General features: G+C 44.0%; 1 protein-coding gene across 1 annotated transcript in view; it reads right to left on the minus strand.

Annotated features, from left to right (window-relative positions):
- Positions 1 to 14,554, minus strand: part of LOC149459567 (uncharacterized) — a 172,752-nt gene extending 158,198 nt beyond the window's left edge. Inside the window, exon 1 of the mRNA XM_089680930.1 lies at positions 14,245 to 14,554. Coding sequence (XP_089537056.1) covers positions 14,245 to 14,444 — 200 coding nt within the window. The 5' untranslated portion in view covers positions 14,445 to 14,554. The remainder of the gene's footprint in view (positions 1 to 14,244) is intronic.
- Between the last annotated feature and the right edge of the window lie 3,434 nt (positions 14,555 to 17,988).

Consider the following 17,988-nt stretch of genomic DNA (forward strand, 5'->3'; position numbering starts at 1 on the left):
ACAGCCTCACACTGTACAGAGCCTTAACCAATCCCAGCCAGTTTCACATTTGTGCCTGTGTAAAACTCCCTGCTAGGATTTTCTAGAGACACATGCTCAGCAGACAGAAGAGGAAACAGACAGTTCCAATCAGAGAAGCTCCATGGAGGCAGAGAAGGCCAAATAGGTATTTAATGCACTTGTATGTTCCTCTGTTGTTTAGTAATGCAGGTAGATCTGTATGTAAAAACTGTTGTATGTGTTTACTTGTAGTTCCACCGAATTTATAAATCCAAGTGAATTTATCAATCTATCGAAATATACAGAACAAATTGATCAAATCTATTGAATTTATTGAGATAAGCTATCGAATCAACCCAATGTAATACGAATTGAACCATTGTAAGATAAATGAAACAAGCCATTGTAAGCTGTTATATGAAGAAGATTGAAGTTATTAAAGAAGTTAACTAAAGTATTCGGTGTGCTCTTTAAACCTACTGCATCCATAGAGCGGCATTGGAGGAATTACAGAGTAAAGTCAGTCTAATCAAACAAAAGAAACAGCAATTGCATAATTGTTCTAATGCCACAGCGCACTAGGCACCAAAGGGTGCTGCGCCTGCCACAGTGGAACTATTACCCTCAGAGGTCAAGCAACAGCGTTCCTCAACTTGCACAGTAAAGAGTACACTAGAGAAACAGAACGCCAGCATATACCGCTACGCGGAGACACCTCAGTGGAACAACAGTACAGGCCATAGCACATGCGCATTAGTCAGGCTGCAGACGACTCTTAAAGTGGCATAACGGCAAAGGCAAGACAGTCAGAGAAAGAGCGCCAAACCTCCTGCACCCCTAGAGAGAGAAAGAGATGCATGGGGGGAGGGCCAGAGTCCAGAGCTAGAGCGCCCGCACCGCTATCCATCAAGAGACCACGTGTTGCATTCAGAGAGTTCACGCAGAGCATCGCAAGTCACCACAGAGCATTGCAAAGTCACCGCAGAGCATCGCAAAGTCACCGCAGAGCATTGCAAAGTCACCGCAGAGCATCGCAAAGTCACCGCAGAGCATCGCAAGTCACCGCATCAAGAAAAGTCTCCTTTAAGACTGACATTTGTTTCTGCAACCCTCAGATCACGGTATCCTGCTTTCCAATTAAGGTCAGAGCTTTCCTTTATTACTCACTTATGCACATAGGTTTCTGCAAGAGACATTTTTGTACTCAAGAGAATACAGACTTTTAATAAAAGAGAGACAGTTCTAGTATATGACTCTGAAGTATTTAAAGTGAAAGTCGTTTTATTGCCTGTGTTTTGGTGCTATTACATGTAAAGTGAAAGTCATTTATTCTTGCATTTGTTAGTATTGCATTTAAAGTGACAGGTCCTTATTATTCATATTAATTGTTATAGCATTCAGAAATGGCTGAGCCTAGCATTGCCACCCCACTGTTAGCGGATGCAATGATAGATATGGTAGAAGATGAAGAGCAAGAGAACCCGTCTGAATCTGAAAGGTGCAATGTAACGGTAGTCTCGCCCCAAACAAATATAGCTGAAACAGGTGAACTAAGACGTTCATCACGGGACAGAAAACCGACCCAAAAGGTGCTAGAAAATTTGGAGCAAGAGGCAGCACTGAAAGGAAAAAGGTTCGTCCGAATATATGAGAGGTGGAAAGCATACATCAAAGACATTCGCAGAAAGCTAAAACAAGAAAGCATAAAGAAGAATTTGAGTGAAATGATAGAGACAGTAGAAGATTCTGAGTCAGAGCTTATGACAGCATATGTCAACTTGCGGTCATCCTTGACACCCTCCCAGGATATTGTAAGGAACATGGATACATGTACTGCAGTCACTAGGGATTTAGTGAAGCTTATGAGAGAACTATCATCTGCAGCAAATTATGATGAAGTCAAGGCATGAAAGAGAATGAATGAGCTCTTCATGAAAGACTATGCTAGGTCCTTAGGAGGAACCACAATCTCAAGTGTGACTTCCATCACTAGCAGAAGCGCCAGCCACATAACAGAGTTCTCAAGCACATCAGCCAAAAGAAAGGAATTAGCTGAACAACTCGCTGCCAAAAGAGCAGAAGTAAAGATGGAATTTGCCATTGAGGCTCAGCGCCAGGAAATGGAAGCTCAGCGCCAGGAAATGGAAGCTCAGCACCATAAAATGGATGCTCAGCGCCATAAAATGGAAGCCGAAATGGAGGCCCAGCGTCATAAAATGGAGGCTCAGCGCCATAAAATGGAAGCTGAAATGAAAAGTCTGGAAAGCCAGAAGGAAGTTAAGATTATAGAAGACAGACTCAGAGTGTACGAAGAGGATATGAATCAGGGTAGTCATAGATCCAAATCAGTACTAAGTGGAGAAGCTGACTGCTACGATCTTCCTTACGCCCAGGAAAATGGAAGGAAATCTCCAGCATGTAGTGAAGAAATAAGTCACAGTCCTTCCATCCCTGCTCAGAGAGAAAAGAAGAGAGACTCGCCTGATTCAGAACCAAGACGAAAAAGAGAACCAGATAATTCAACTCCCATATGTCATGGCAGTGGTCACGAGAATGTTGCAACTGCTGACCCGGCGAAACCTCAGAGAATATTTCTCACTAGACTTCCTGTTCCGGAACCTACTATATTCTCCGGAGACGTACTGAAGTTTATAGAATGGAAGGCAAGTTTTGAAATGATCATTGAACATAATTGCTCCCGTCCAGTGGACAAGTTATTCTACCTCCAGCGGTATACTGGCGGAGAAGCAAAAAGGGTTCTTGAAACTTCTATAGGAAAGATGAAGAAGCCTACAAGCAAGCTTGGGAAAAATGAAATGCAAGATATGGTCATCCTTTCTTAGTGCAAAGAGCTTTCAGAGAGATGTTGATAAACTGGCCCAAAATAGGTCCTAAAGAACACTTCAAGCTCCAAGAGTATGGTGACTTCCTGCAAGCATGCAGCAATGCTATCCCACATGTTCAAGGACTAGAAGTATTGAACGACTATCTAGAAAACCACAGGATGCTAGCCAAGCTACCAGAACAAGTGGCTTCTGGATGGAATCGCTATGTGACTAAACAGTTAGATAATGGCAAAAACTTCCCAAGTTTCAAAGAGTTCTCTGAATTTGTCAATGAGGAAGCACGAATAGCGTGTAATCCAGTAACAGCATCTTATGTCTTAAAACCCTTAGAAGAAAGGCCTACAAGAGAGATAAGACGCGCAAGAGCAACTAGCTTTGCAACCAATACAGCTACTAAAGGTCCAGATGCCCATGAGAGCAGGTTCAACATCACTACTGGGATCAGTAAAGAGTTTGAACCGACAAGTCTTCAGACTACCTTCAAGTGTATGTTCTGTGAAGAGAATCACTCCATACATAAGTGCCAACGATTGAAGGAAAGGTCTCCAGACGAAAAGAAGAAGTTTGTGTTTGACAATCAGCTGTGTTTTGGATGTTTAAGAAAAGGCCATATTACTAAAGAATGCAAGAAAAAGGCCACTTGCAGCGTTTGTAAAGGACGTCATCCTACACCACTACATGAAGAACGTCCAAAGAAAGAGAAATCCTTAATGCCCAAGGACACTGAGGAAGAAAATAAAGCAACAATATTCTCTTGCAGAGTGAGAGAAAGAGAAATCAATGGTTGTACCAGTGTGTATTTCAAATCCTAAAAGGAAGAAAAAGAAGGTATACGCCTATGCGCTACTGGATGCCCAGAGTGACGTCACCTTCATTGATCAAGAAATCTGCAAGAAATTACAAGTGGCCACAGAACCAGTGAAACTCACCACAATGACAGGAAGAGACACATTGGTGAACAGTCAAAGAGTTAAAGGACTGAGAGTTAGAGGACTCCACTCAAACTGCATATTAGATCTACCTCCAGCTTATACAAAAGACGACATACCTCTGGATCGAGATCGCATACCTACCTGTGAAACAGCCAACAAATGGGAACACCTATCTGTCATATCTCATGAAATGTCCCCGCTGAAGGAATTTGGTGTTGGACTGTTGATAGGCTACGACTGTCCCGAGGCCTTGGTGCCACGAAAGATAATCGCAGGAGGAAAGGGTGAACCCTACACAGTCCAGACTGATCTAGGATGGGGTGTTGTTGGAGGAAAATGACAGATTGCAGATTCAGGACAGGTGACAGGATTGTGTCATAGAATATCTGTCCAAGAGTTACCAACTGTAAGTCCAGCGAAAGTACTCAAAATCCTAGAATCCGACTTTGCAGACGTAAGTTGTAATGAAAAGAGTGTATCCCAAGAGGACATAAAGTTTGTACAAGTTCTAGAAGATAATATTCAGCAAAATCAACAAGGCCATCTTGAAATGCCCCTACCTTTTAGAGAACGACCTCATCTGCCAAATAACAGAGATCTTGCCCTGGCAAGATTGAAAAGCTTAACCATTAGCCGCCCGGCCAATGGCCGTTTGGCGGCTTCAGATGTGTCTCTTCATTCCGGGTGCACGCCATTTGGCGTGCTCCCGCACATGCGCCGTTTGCGGTAATGCAGAGCGGCGCAGCAGCGGGATCTGTCACGGGCCGTGCACCTCGGACACGGCTGATGACAGATCCGAGTACCGGCTCCCGTTGCTGGTACCATGTGACCTGCTGTGACCAATCACAGCAGGTCACATGACAGTTGTATACAATGGATGGTTTCATTCATGATGCCATTCATTGTATACTAGTGCCTAGCTGTGAATGGTCACAGCTAATCACATGCACATGTCATGTGATTAGCTGTGACCAAATCACAGCCAAGCACAAAAAAAAAAAAAAAGCTGAATGAATCGATTTCATTCAGGTAAATGCTTGCTTATAGCAAAGTAATTCTTTGCTATAAGCAAATTGTGTAAAAAAAAAAAAAAAAAAAAATACTGATCACTTCCCCAAACTAGTACAGTGTTACTATGGTAACATTGTACTACTTTGGTCATAGTAAAATATGAAAAAAAAATCTTAAAAAAAAATAAAAAAAATGTAATAAAAAATTAAATATAATAAAAAAATAAAAAAAATTTAAAAAAAATATATATATATATTTTTTTTTCATACTGTCACCAGTCAGTGTCCCTGTTCACCGCCATGCCAGTTATATGATGACGCTGTACTGCACTGGTGACAGTATGTAAAAAAAAAAATAGTGAAAATAATTTTTTTAATTTTTTCATTTTCCGAAAAATTATGACATAAAAATACAACTTCAAAAAACTCGCCATGCCTCTTATGAAGTACGTCGGACTGTCTACTCTGCAAAAAGGGGTCATTTGTGGGATATCTGTACTATTCTGACATTTGGGGGAAATCTGTACTGTCCTGACATTTGGGGGATATCTGTACCGTCCTGACATTTGGGGGATATCTGTACTGTTCTGACATTCTTGGACCTCAAGAAATTAGATTGGCTGTCAGTACTTCAGGATTGATCAATATTCAGATCTATACCGTAGTTTGTGAACTCTATAACTTTCCTACAAACTAAAAAATACATCCTAATTTGGGTTATTTTCACCAAAGACATGTAGCAGAATACATCTCGGCCTAAATTTATGAAGAACAATTATTTATTTGTAAACTTTTATAACAGAAACAAAGAAAAATGTGGGGTTTTTTTTAAAATTTTTGGTCTTTTTTTGTTAATTTAGCAAAAAATAAAAACCCCAGCGGTGATTAAATACCACCAAAAGAAAGCTCTAGTTGTGTGAAGAAAATTATAAAATTTTAGTTTGGGTACAATGTTGTATGACCGCGCAATTGTCATTCAAAGTGTGAGAGCGCTGAAACCTGAAAAATGGCCTGGGCAGGAAGGGGGAAAATTGCACGGTATTGAAACGGTTAAAGAAAAGGATGGGAAGAGATCCCAAACTCAAAGACGATTATTTGAAATTCATGAAAGAAATCCTCAAAGAAGGGCAAGCAGAGAAAGTTGATGGGCAGCCTAAAAATGGAGAAGTGTGGTACATCCCACATCATGGTGTCTATCACCCAAAGAAACCGGATAAGATCAGAGTAGTTTTTGATTGCTCAGCAAGGTACAATGATGTTGCATTGAACGATCATCTACTTAAGGGACCAGATCTTACAAACACTGTACCTGGAGTACTCTGTAGATTTAGAAAGTATCCCATAGCAGTCATGTGCGACATTGAAAAGATGGTCCTGAGGTTCCTATGGTGGGAAGATGGAGATACAGATACAGAGCCAGCGGAATACAGGATGAAAGTACACTTGTTTGGAGCAGCATCATCCCCAGGTTGTGCCATTTATGGTATGAAGTATCTGGCCAATCAGAATGAAAAGGATTGTCCATCAGCAGCAAATTTTTTGAAGAAAAACTTTTATGTAGATGATGGTCTTATAAGCCTAGAATCCTCAAAATCAGCAATTCAATTGGTGAGAGAGTGCCAAGAGTTATGCGCAAAGGGAAACCTGCATCTTCACAAATTCATCTCAAACGACAGAGAGGTACTAGAATCCATCAGTGACTCCGAACGTGCATCAACAATGAAGAATGTGGATCTTAACTATGATCCTCTTCCAGTTCAGAATGTACTCGGATTGGGATGGAATGTAGAAAACGACAATTTTTTCTTTGAAATATCCATGGAAGAGAAAGTTCCAACTAGACGTACCATTCTTTCCACAGTAGCCTCAATATATGATCCGTTGGGATTCTTGGCACCAGTAATCCTCAGAGCAAAAGAAATACTGCAAGAATTATGCAGACAGAAGTTGGGATGGGATGAACCCATACCTGCAGGCTTGAGGCCAAGGTGGGAGAGTTGGATAAGAGACTTGCAAAATTTGAAAGAAATTCGGATACCCAGATGTTTTGTACCTCCTGATTTCGGAAAGTACAAGAAAATAGAACTTCATCACTTTTCAGATGCCAGTAGTCATGGTTATGGTCAGTGCTCCTACATCAGAGCAATAGGAGAAGAAAAGATACACTGTGCCCTAGTTATGGGAAAGGCCAGAGTCGCACCCAACAATATTCAGATGATACCAAGACTCGAACTAACGGCAGCTGTCGTTTCAGCATCAGTAAGTCAGTTTCTGAAAGAAGAATTGGAATTGAAAATAGATGAAGAGAATTTTTGGACAGACTCACAAGTTATCCTAGGTTACATAAACAATGAAGCTCGAAGATTCCACACTTTTGTAGCTAACAGAGTTAAAAAAATTCGGAAAACAACGAATCCAGAACATTGGCACTATGTTGACACAAAGCAAAACCCGGCAGATCATGCTTCAAGAGGCCTAAATGTAACAAAATTGAAGAATTCAAACTGGTTCACCGGTCCAGAGTTCCTTTGGGAAAAGAAAATCATACCCAGTGAAGGTTATACAGGACTGTCTATGGGTGATCCAGAAGTAAAGGTAGTTCAAACATTCAGCACTGCCGCCAAGTGTCAAGATGACATACTTGAACGACTAGCCAGATGTTCAAAGTGGAATACAGTCATAAACATTGTAGCTCGAATTCAACGCTTAGCAAAAGGAATTAGAAAGAAAGAATCATTGAATGTAGAGGAAAGAGTGAAAGCTGAAGAAACAGTTATAAGACTCATTCATCAAAGATTCTACAGTGAAGAGTTGAAGAGACTTAGTCAAGAACCTAAGAGACTTCCAAACAACCACCCATTGTACAAGCTTCATCTTATTCTGCAGGATGGTATACTGAAGGTGGGAGGGAGGCTGGAAAATGTATCGCTACCTAACAGAGCTAAGCATCCAGCAATTTTACCCAAAAATTCTACCTTCACAAGATTGATTATCAATCACTACCACAACAAATCCTTGCATCAAGGAAGAAGCTTTACTCAAAGCTGTTTGAGAGAAGGTGGTTACTGGATAGTGAAAGGAAGCAAAGTTATAGCGAAGTACATAAGTAAATGTGTAATCTGTAGAAAGGCACGTAGACCTACAGAAGAACAAAGAATGGCTGATCTACCAGCTGATCGTGTAAACCCATCACCACCATTTCTTTATAGCGGAATGGATTGCTTCGGCCCACTTATCACCAAACAAAACCGCAAGGAATACAAGAGATATGGACTGATATTTACGTGTCTAAGCTCCAGAGCAATTCACCTGGAAATGTTGGAAGATATGTCAACCGACGCCTTTATCAACGCCTTAAGATGTTTCATAGCCATTAGAGGTACTGTCAGAGAACTTAGGTCTGACCAAGGATCTAATTTTGTTGGAGCAAAGAACGAATTGAACAAGGCTCTAAAAGAGATTGATAAAGAAAAAGTAACTGAGTACTTGTTAGAGAAACAGTGTGATTTTCACATGAATGCTCCACATGCAAGCCATACAGGCGGAGTCTGGGAGAGGCAAATCAGAACTGTAAGAAACGTACTAAGTTCAGTGTTGAAAAAGAACGCCGGAAGATTAGATGATGCTTCACTTAGGACACTATTCTATGAAGTAATGTCTATTGTTAACAGTCGTCCACTTACAGTCAACAACATCAACGACCCAACAAGTTTGGAACCTCTAACTCCCAACCATCTACTTCACCTTAAGTCTAATTACATACAGCCACCACCTGGCAACTTCACCAAAGAGGATTTATACGCAAGGAAAAGATGGCGAAGAGTTCAATATCTATCAGAGCAGTTTTGGAATAGATGGAGCAAGGAGTACTTAGCTCATCTCATACTAAGAAGTAAATGGCAAACGCCTAGAAGAAATGTTCATGTTGATGACATAGTGTTAGTAAAGGAAGACGACTTACCTAGAAGTCAATGGAAATTGGTCAAAGTCCTAGAAGCTCGAAAGGATGAAGAAGGACTAGTAAGAAGAGTTTTGTTACAAATGGGAGACTCAAAACTGGACAAAAAGGGAAAACGTCTCACAACTCCACTCAAGTTGGAACGTCCAATACAAAAGTTAGTTGTTCTGCTTGAGAGTAACAAAGACACTTGAGAGTTGAGAAACTGATGGAAAATTCCTCAAATTCATGTTCGAATCCTATTACTGAGAACATAGAATTATAGGTAATTTTGGTGGAAGTGTAGCTGGCCAGCTAAGACCAGTCCTAGGTTGCTAATATGGTTCACATATATGTGTATACCAAACCTGCCAATAACCTCAGTACAGTGTATATGTGTATATGTTAAAGCCAAAAGCAGAATCATTGCTGTAATTTATGTCTTTGATTGTTATATGACATTTATATATTCATTGTGTTAGCAGAAGCAGAAAAGGAAAATATGCCTTTAAGAGTTAGTTAAAGGTGAGCCAATCACAGCCAGCCTCACACTGTACAGAGCCTTAACCAATCCCAGCCAGTTTCACATTTATGCCTGTGTAAAACTCCCTGCTAGGATTTTCTAGAGACACATGCTCACCAGACAGAGGAGGAAACAGACAAAGTTCCAATCAGAAAAGCTTTATGGAAGCAGAGAAGGCCAAATAGATATTTAATGCACTTGTGTGTTCCTCTGTTGTTTAGTAATGCAGGTAGATCTGTATGTAAAAACTGTTGTGTGTGTTTACTTGTAGTTCCACCGAATTTATAAATCCAAGTGAATTTATCAATCTATCGAAATATACAGAACAAATGTATCAAATCTATTGAATTTATTGAGATAAGCTATCGAATCAACCCAATGTAATACGAATTAAACCATTGTAAGATAAATGAAACAAGCCATTGTAAGCAGTTATATGAAGAAGATTGAAGTTATTAAAGAAGATAACTAAAGTATTCGGTGTGCTCTTTAAACCTACTGCATCCATAGAGCGGCATTGGAGGAATTACAGAGTAAAGTCAGTCTAATCAAACAAAGAAACAGCGATTGCATAATTTTTCTAATGCCACAGCGCACTAGGCACCAAAGGGTGCTGCGCCTGCCACAGTGTGTATATATATATATATATGTGTGTGTGTATATATAGAATTTGTTACTTTTTGCTATAAAACAATGTAAAAATCTAGTTTCTTCATACATTTAGGCCAAAATTTATTCTGCTACGTATTATTGGTAAAGAAAATTCCAATAAGCGTATACTGATCAGCAGGGTGGATTTGATTAAATCACTAGTCAGTAAGGCTGGATGTAAATTATAGTTTTCTACATAAAGACTAATTCTTGCTGGTATAACTTTAATATACAAGTAGATGAAGATTTTTAGAACAACAACTTTTCATATTAGTTTTTTTATCCCCAGTTTAATAGGTTAATCATTCATATTTGGACAACTTTTCTGTTGTACTTAGGAAGGAGAAAAATAATCACTACCTTAATAATAACAATTTAAATAGATTTATTCAACTGAAACAATAACATTCCAGCATATGGTATTTGCTTAAACATCCATGTTTGTTAACTAATTTGGCTAAACAAAATACCGTATTTTTCACTCCATAAGACACACTTTTTCCCCCCAAAAAAGAGGGGAAAATGTCAGTGCGTCTTATGGAGCGAATATGGAACGGCCGGTCCAGTATTTCCACCGCCGTGTCAGAATACCGGGCCGGCCGCTCAGCTCTGCAGTAGGACCTTACCTGTTCCTCTATCCAGCGGCGTGCTGTCTTCCCGGCTTCTGTAGTGTGGGCGCTCGGCTTGACAGCCAGGTGCCCAGTGCGCATGAGCGCGCGGATGGATAGAAGAACAGGTAAGGTCCCACTGCAGAGCGGACACTAACTAAAGAACAACTCCACAGAAGTAAGAGCGGGTACCTGTCAAATTCAGGTACCCACTCCCCCCCCCTCCCCAAAGGTCAGCAGTCATCTTCTGTACTGTCTGCAGTCTCTGGTCATCTCCTGTACTATGTCCGCAGTCTCTGGTCATCTCCTGTACTGTGTCTGCAGTCTCTGGTCATCTCCTGTACTGTGTCCGCAGTCTCTGGTCATCTCCTGTACTGTGTCTGCAGTCTCTGGTCATCTCCTGTACTGTGTCTGCAGTCTCTGGTCATCTCCTGTACCGTGTCCGCAGTCTCTGGTCATCCCCTGTACTGTGTCCGCAGTCTCTGGTTATCTCCTGTACTGTGTCCGCAGTCTCTGGTCATCCCCTGTACTGTGTCCGCAGTCTCTGGTCATCCCCTGTACTGTGTCCGCAGTCTCTGGTCATCCCCTGCACTGTGTCCGCAGTCTCTGGTCATCTCCTGCACTGTGTCCGCAGTCTCTGGTCATCTCCTGTACTATGTCCGCAGTCTCTGGTCATCTCCTGTACTGTGTCCACAGTCTCTGGTTATCTCCTGTACTGTGTCCGCAGTCTCTGGTCATCTCCTGTACTGTGTCCGCAGTCTCTGGTCATCTCCTGTACTGTGTCCGCAGTCTCTGGTCATCCCCTGTACTGTGTCCGCAGTCTCTGGTCATCTCCTGTACTGTGTCCGCAGTCTCTGGTCATCTCCTGTACTGTGTCCGCAGCCTCTGGTCATCTCCTGTACTATGTCTCTGACCATCTCCTGTACTGTGTCCGCAGTCTCTGGTCATCCCCTGTACTGTGTCCGCAGTCTCTGGCCATCCCCTGTACTGTGTCCGCAGTCTCTGGTCATCTCCTGTACTGTGTCCGCAGTCTCTGGTCATCCCCTGTACTATGTCCGCAGTCTCTGGTCATCTCCTGTACTATGTCCGCAGTCTCTGGTCATCTCCTGTACTGTGTCTGCAGTCTCTGGTCATCTCCTGTACTGTGTCCGCAGTCTCTGGTCATCTCCTGTACTATGTCCGCAGTCTCTGGTCATCTCCTGTACTATGTCCGCAGTCTCTGGTCATCTCCTGTACTATGTCCGCAGTCTCTGGTCATCTCTTGTACTATGTGTGCAGTCTCTGGTCATCTCCTGTACTATGTCTGCAGTCTCTGGTCATCTCCTGTACTATGTCTGCAATCCATTGGTTCCGAATATTTTTTTTCCTATTTTCTGCCTCTAAAACCTAGGCACGTCTTATGAAGTGAAAAATACGGTATATATATTTGAAGAAACTTAGACTGTCAGCCCCTCCCTCCTCACACTGTGAGCCCCTTCCTCCTCACACTGTCAGCCCCTTCCTCCTCACACTGTGAGCCCCTTCCTCCTCACACTGTCAGCCCCTTCCTCCTCACACTGTCGGCCCCTTCCTCCTCACACTGTCGGCCCCTTCCTCCTCACACTGTCGGCCCCTTCCTCCTCGCACTGTGAGCCCCTCCCTCCTCGCACTGTCGGCCCCTTCCTTCTCGCACTGTCGGCCCCTTCCTCCTCGCACTGTTGGCCCCTCTTTCCTCGCACTGTCGGCCCCTCCCTCCTCGCACTGTCGGCCCCTCCCTCCTCGCACTGTCGGCCCCTTCCTCCTCGCACTGTCGGCCCCTCCCTCCTCGCACTGTCGGCCCCTTCCTCCTTGCACTGTCGGCCCCTCTTTCCTCGCACTGTCGGCCCCTCCCTCCTTGCACTGTCGGTCCCCTTCCTCCTCGCACTGTCGGCCCCTTCCTCCTCGCACTGTCGGCCCCTCTTTCCTCGCACTGTCGGCCCCTCCCTCCTCGCACTGTCGGCCCCTCCCTCCTCGCACTGTCGGTCCCCTCCCTCCTCGCACTGTCGGCCCCTCCCTCCTCGCACTGTCGGCCCCTTCCTCCTCGCACTGTCAGCCCCTTCCTCCTCGCACTGTCAGCCCCTCCCTCCTCGCACTGTCGGCCCCTTCCTCCTCGCACTGTCAGCCCCTCCCTCCTCGCACTGTCGGACCCTTCCTCCTCGCACTGTCAGCCCCTCCCTCCTCGCACTTGCGGACCCTTCCTCCTCACACTGTCAGCCCCTTCCTCCTCACACTTAGTTTCACTTTCTTCTTGTGCAGATCTATTCCACTCCAAACAATCAGAAAAATATTGTTTCTATTCTATTCACTGAACTTCTTGCACCTTAGCACTGAAGGGGTTGATTCTGTATTCATAGGTCTGTAGAAATTAGGATGAAGGTCTTTTTCTTAACTCTGTTCATATTATAAGATTTTTGCTGTGAAGAAGAGGCATGTGATGTCAAATTCAGTTTTGAGAACTAAGAACTGCAAAGTAAACCGATCATCTGTGATAATATCTTGTAGGCAGAGAAACTGCCCAATAATCTTACAGACACCTCTGGAGAGCGCGACATTGTGAATGGATTCATGGGATTTATTTACCAAAACAATGAAACACATACAGCCTTATTCTACATAATTAAAAAACTAATCTTTATTTCATGATGGAATAACCTTTGGATGGTAATATATTTTCCTCAAAAAGCATTTTATTTAAAAAAATCCGGTTTAAATAAAAAAAATCCAATTTTTAAAAAAAAATTAAAAAAAAAAAATCATTGATTTTTATCCACCCTGCTGATCAGTGTAGTGTCTACAAATGGCGGAAAATATACTGGATTTTTTAAATGTTGTTGTATACTAGTAACGGAGGTGATCAGTGACTTGGACTGCGATATTATTATATTTATCAGTGCTAAAAATGTGCCCCATCACTGTACAGATGACACTGATCGGGAAGGGGTTAACATCTAGGGTGACCAAAGCAAAGCAGTGGTGTATTTTGTTTTTGTGCTGTTATAGGCAACACAAAAATTGTAGGAGGAGAGGGGGGAGGGGGAGAGAGATATGGACTCTCCCTGAAGATTGGCCCTGGTCACCTGCCAGTTCTTCCAGGAAGGGGGGGGGGGGGGTGGCGACACTTCCGCCCTAGGCAAATGCCTTGTTTGCCTTGCGGTAAATGCTCCCCTGGATCGAAGGGTTAGCTATGTAGTTGGTGTACACTAGGTGTGCTGGTACTATGGGAAGTGAAGAATCATGTTCCCAGCTGTGCAGGAATACACGGTTGATAATTCCCCCGTCAGAACAGAGCTCTCCCTTGTTTACATAGACAGAGCTCTATTCTCTCTCCTGCCTGATGATCTGTGGGTGCCGGAGAACATCTGTTCACTGGGACTCACCTATTGGCTTCTTCTGTGAGTGTTCACAAAAGGAGCTGGGAGGCTGGTGATATCATCAACCTAAAAAGGCCACATGGTTAGACTTGGTCCAGGACATTCTCCAAATATGACCACGGGGCCACATAGGATCAATGATGTCACCAGTATCCCCCCCCCCCCCCCCCAGCCACATAAAACTAAATTCAACGGCTGCAGCTGATTGGGCCGCTGACAATTTCTGGCTGATCTTATCTCATCCTTAAAGAGACTCTTCTGCACTCCTCAGTACATATAGAAATGATTGCTGGGCCTTTATGTTACAAAGTATAGACAGATGTTTAGAATGGACTTGTATCATCTTACCGTTCTGCTCCCTGATCAATTGGTGCCTCTTCCTGCACATTCAGTGCTGCTTCCTGATCAATCGCTGCCGCTCCTTGCGCATCCAGTGCTGCCCCCTGTTCAATCGCTGCCGCTCCTTGCGCATTCAGTGCTGCTCCCTGATCAATCGGTGCCGCTCCCTGCACATTCAGTGTCGCCCCCTCTTCCCCTGATGCTGCCATTTCCTTCTCTCTCCTTTTCTCTGATCACAGCCGGTCTCTGGTCAGTAATGGTTGTATTCTCGTCTTCTCCTCTCCCTGGGATAATGTCTGTATACAGGGGAGGGGGTGGAAATGTTGCTCCACCTTACAGAAATATGTGCGATTGCTTTCACTTTCACATCAAGCAGACCTATTCCTTCATGGTATTTAGAAGAGACGCAGATGGTCCTTTTGTGTCAGAGGAAACCTGACAGTCATGTTTAAATCCATGTAAAAAACTTGTAAAAAGTAAAGTGGACCTGTCAGTAACTGCACCAGACTGTATGAATAATTCCTGATGTGTCACAATGTACAGCGACAGGGTCATTGTTCAGAAAAACTCCACCTTTTATCACTACAAATCAAGCCTTGATCTCCAGTCAGTGACTTTGCCTAGGCAGAGATGATGTCTTTAGTCTGCTGCAGTCAGGAGGGAGCATTCCCCTAGTCTCCTCTCCCCTACTTGATCAGATAACAACATTGTAACTTTGTAGCAAATCACAAGGTGAGAGGTTGCAGCAAGGGGCTGATCTGTGTCAAACATTTGTGAACACAATCAAGAACTGCACAGGCAACCAGATTTCCATGAATGTGTCATCTCTGAGCTGGCATCTAAGTCCAGGAAGTGGATGGTGACCCTGGATGATGCCTGAATAAAGATGGTGCCGCCCACCTAGAGAGAAAAGCAGATGGCATTATTGTCAGGGGGAGTTCTGTGAGCTCTGTGAGAGGTTTACCATACCTAGAAGTACTACTGATCACTTCTATATCCATTGATAACTGAGCATAGTAAACGGTCTATACAGACTCCTCATTTATTCATGTAATGTGCAGCTTAGACTGCAGAGCAAAGGACTGCCTTCAGTCCCTTTCTTGGTCTCAGAAAAGAGGCATCAGGGGTCTGTTTTGACCCCTGATATCTTGCCAACTCCCCCCCCCCCCCCACCAAAAAAAAGTACAAAATATTTAAAAAGAAAATTGTAAAATAAAATAATAATAATTTAAAAAAAAACATAGTAAGTAGGGATGCACCAATAATTTGCGGCGCAGTTTTCATCCATACAAAATGAATGGGCGCAAATCACACTGTAAACAATGGCATGTGGTATGAACAGAAATGTGGTGTAATTCCTGTCCAAATCACATGCAGTTTCCCCCACCGCATCCTATGTGTCATGTCATAGTGATGTCAGCCGGGGCTCACACAGGAGCGGTGCGGGATAACGCATGAGATTCAGACAGGAATCACACCGCACTTCTGTTCATACCACATGCCATTCTTTGCAGTGTGATTTGCGCTCAGTCATTTTGTATGGATGTAAATTGTACCACAAAGTATCAGTTTCGGGTATCGGGAGTATTTTTACGATCACTCAATACTCGGTATCAGCAATGTTACCAATCCCGGTATTGGTGCATCCCTAATAGTAAGGTCTTGTTCACACACGGCATGCACAGCGTATCCCCCTGCAAGGCTGGGTTTACCTGCACAGGGGTGTACAGGTGTTCCATGCATCCCTGTGCAGGGAGTCCCATTCATGTCATTTGGGATGTAGTGACTGTATGAACACAGCCGTTGCTCCCATTTTGACATCCATGTAGTTCTGGTTCCATGTCCCTGAGCTCTTGCTGCCTGCGGTCGGGGTCCTACACCCAAACCCCCACACAGATGTCAGATTGGGAGCAGCGGCTATGTATCCCAATAGACATGAATGGGACTGCCTGCATGGGGATGCATGGAACACATGGGCACCCCCTTGAGGGTATACATGGCCCTCTACCACCATACACGTTAGTACGCCCCATGTGAACAAGACCTTCAGAGCAACATAGCAGGAATGTTGTGTTTGTGCGCACTAATGATTTTACTGTATTTGTGGTAAAAAAGCGATTTGATGAACATTTACATAACTGCTGCTGGGCCTAAAAAATCATTAGCACTTTATTTCTACAGGCCATGTGCTTTCAGAAAATACACGGCTCAAAGAAATGAAAGGAAAATGTTTTAATCAGAGTAAAGCATGAAGCCAATGACACTCCTGGGATATTGATCTGGTCAGGTAAGTAGCAGAGGGGGTTGTTTATCAGTTTCAGATGCTTTGGTGTTAATGAAATTAACAACAGGTGCACTAGATGGGCAACAATGAGACAACCCCCAAAACAGGAATGGTTTTACAGGTGGAGGCCACTGACATTTTTTTCCCTGCTCATCTTTTCAGACTGTTTTTTCACTAGTTTTGTATTTGGCTAGGGTCAGTGTCACTACTGGTAGCATGAGGCCATACCTGGACCCTACAGAGGTTGCACTGGCAGTCCAACTCCTCCAGGATGGCACATCAATATGTGCCATTGCCAGAAGATTTTCTGTGTGTCCCAGCACAGTCTTAAGAGCATGAAGGAGATTCCAGGAGACAGGCAGTTATTCTGTGAGAGCTGGACAGGGCCGTAGAAGGTCCTTAACCAATCGGCATCTGCTCCTTTGTGCAAGGAGGAACAGGATGAGCCCCGCCAGAGCCCTACAAAATGACCTCCAGCAGGCCACTGGTGTGAATGTCTCTGACCAAATCAGAAACAGACTTCATGAGGGTTTTCTGAGGGCTCAACGTTCTCTAGTGGGCCCTGTGCTCACTGCCCGGCACCATAGAGCTGGATTGTCATTTACCATTGAACACCAGAATTGGCAGGTCCACCACTGGCACCCTGTGCTTTTCACAGATGAGAGCAGGTTCCCCCTGAGCACATGTGACAGACGTGAAAGGGTCTGGAGAAGCCGTGGAGAACGTTCTGCTGCCTGCAACATCATTCAGCATGACCAATTTGGTGGTGGGTCAGTGATGGTCTAGGGAGGCATATCCATGGAGGGATACACAGACCTCTACAGGGTAGACAATGGCACCCTGACTGCCATTAGGTATCGGGATGAAATCCTTGGACACATTGTCAGACCCTACACTGGTGCAGTGGGTCCTGGGTACCTCCTGGTGCAGTGGGTCCTGGGTACCTCCTGGTGCAGTGGGTTCAGGGTTCCCCCTGATGCACGGCAATGCCCGGCCTCATGTGGGGAGAGTATGCAGGCAGTTCCTGAAGGATGAAGGAATTGATACCATTGAATGGTCCCCACGCTCACCTGACCTAAATCCAATAGAACACCTCTGGGACATCATGTTTTGGTCTATCCGACGCCGCCAGACTGTCCAGGAGCTCAGTGATGCTCTGGTCCAGATCTGGGAGGAAATCCCCCAGGACACCATCCGTGGGCTCATTAGGACCCTCCCCCGACATTGTCAGGCATGCATACAAGCACGTGGGGGCCATACAGACTACTGAGGACCATTCTGAGTTGCTGCAATGACATTTCACCAACATGGACTCGCCTACTGCATCATTTTTTTACTTGATTTTTGGTGTGTCTTTGAATTCAGTCCTCTGTAGGTCAATCTTTTCCATTTCCATCAAATGATGGGGCGTCCTTACATTCCTAACACATCCCCCGTCCATGTCAGGATAGAGATCCAGCAGGAGATTC

The sequence above is a fragment of the Staurois parvus genome, unplaced genomic scaffold (assembly GCF_062004578.1).
Source record: "Staurois parvus isolate SC_StPar_1 unplaced genomic scaffold, SC_StPar_1.0 ptg000254l, whole genome shotgun sequence".
Classification (NCBI taxonomy): domain Eukaryota; kingdom Metazoa; phylum Chordata; class Amphibia; order Anura; family Ranidae; genus Staurois; species Staurois parvus.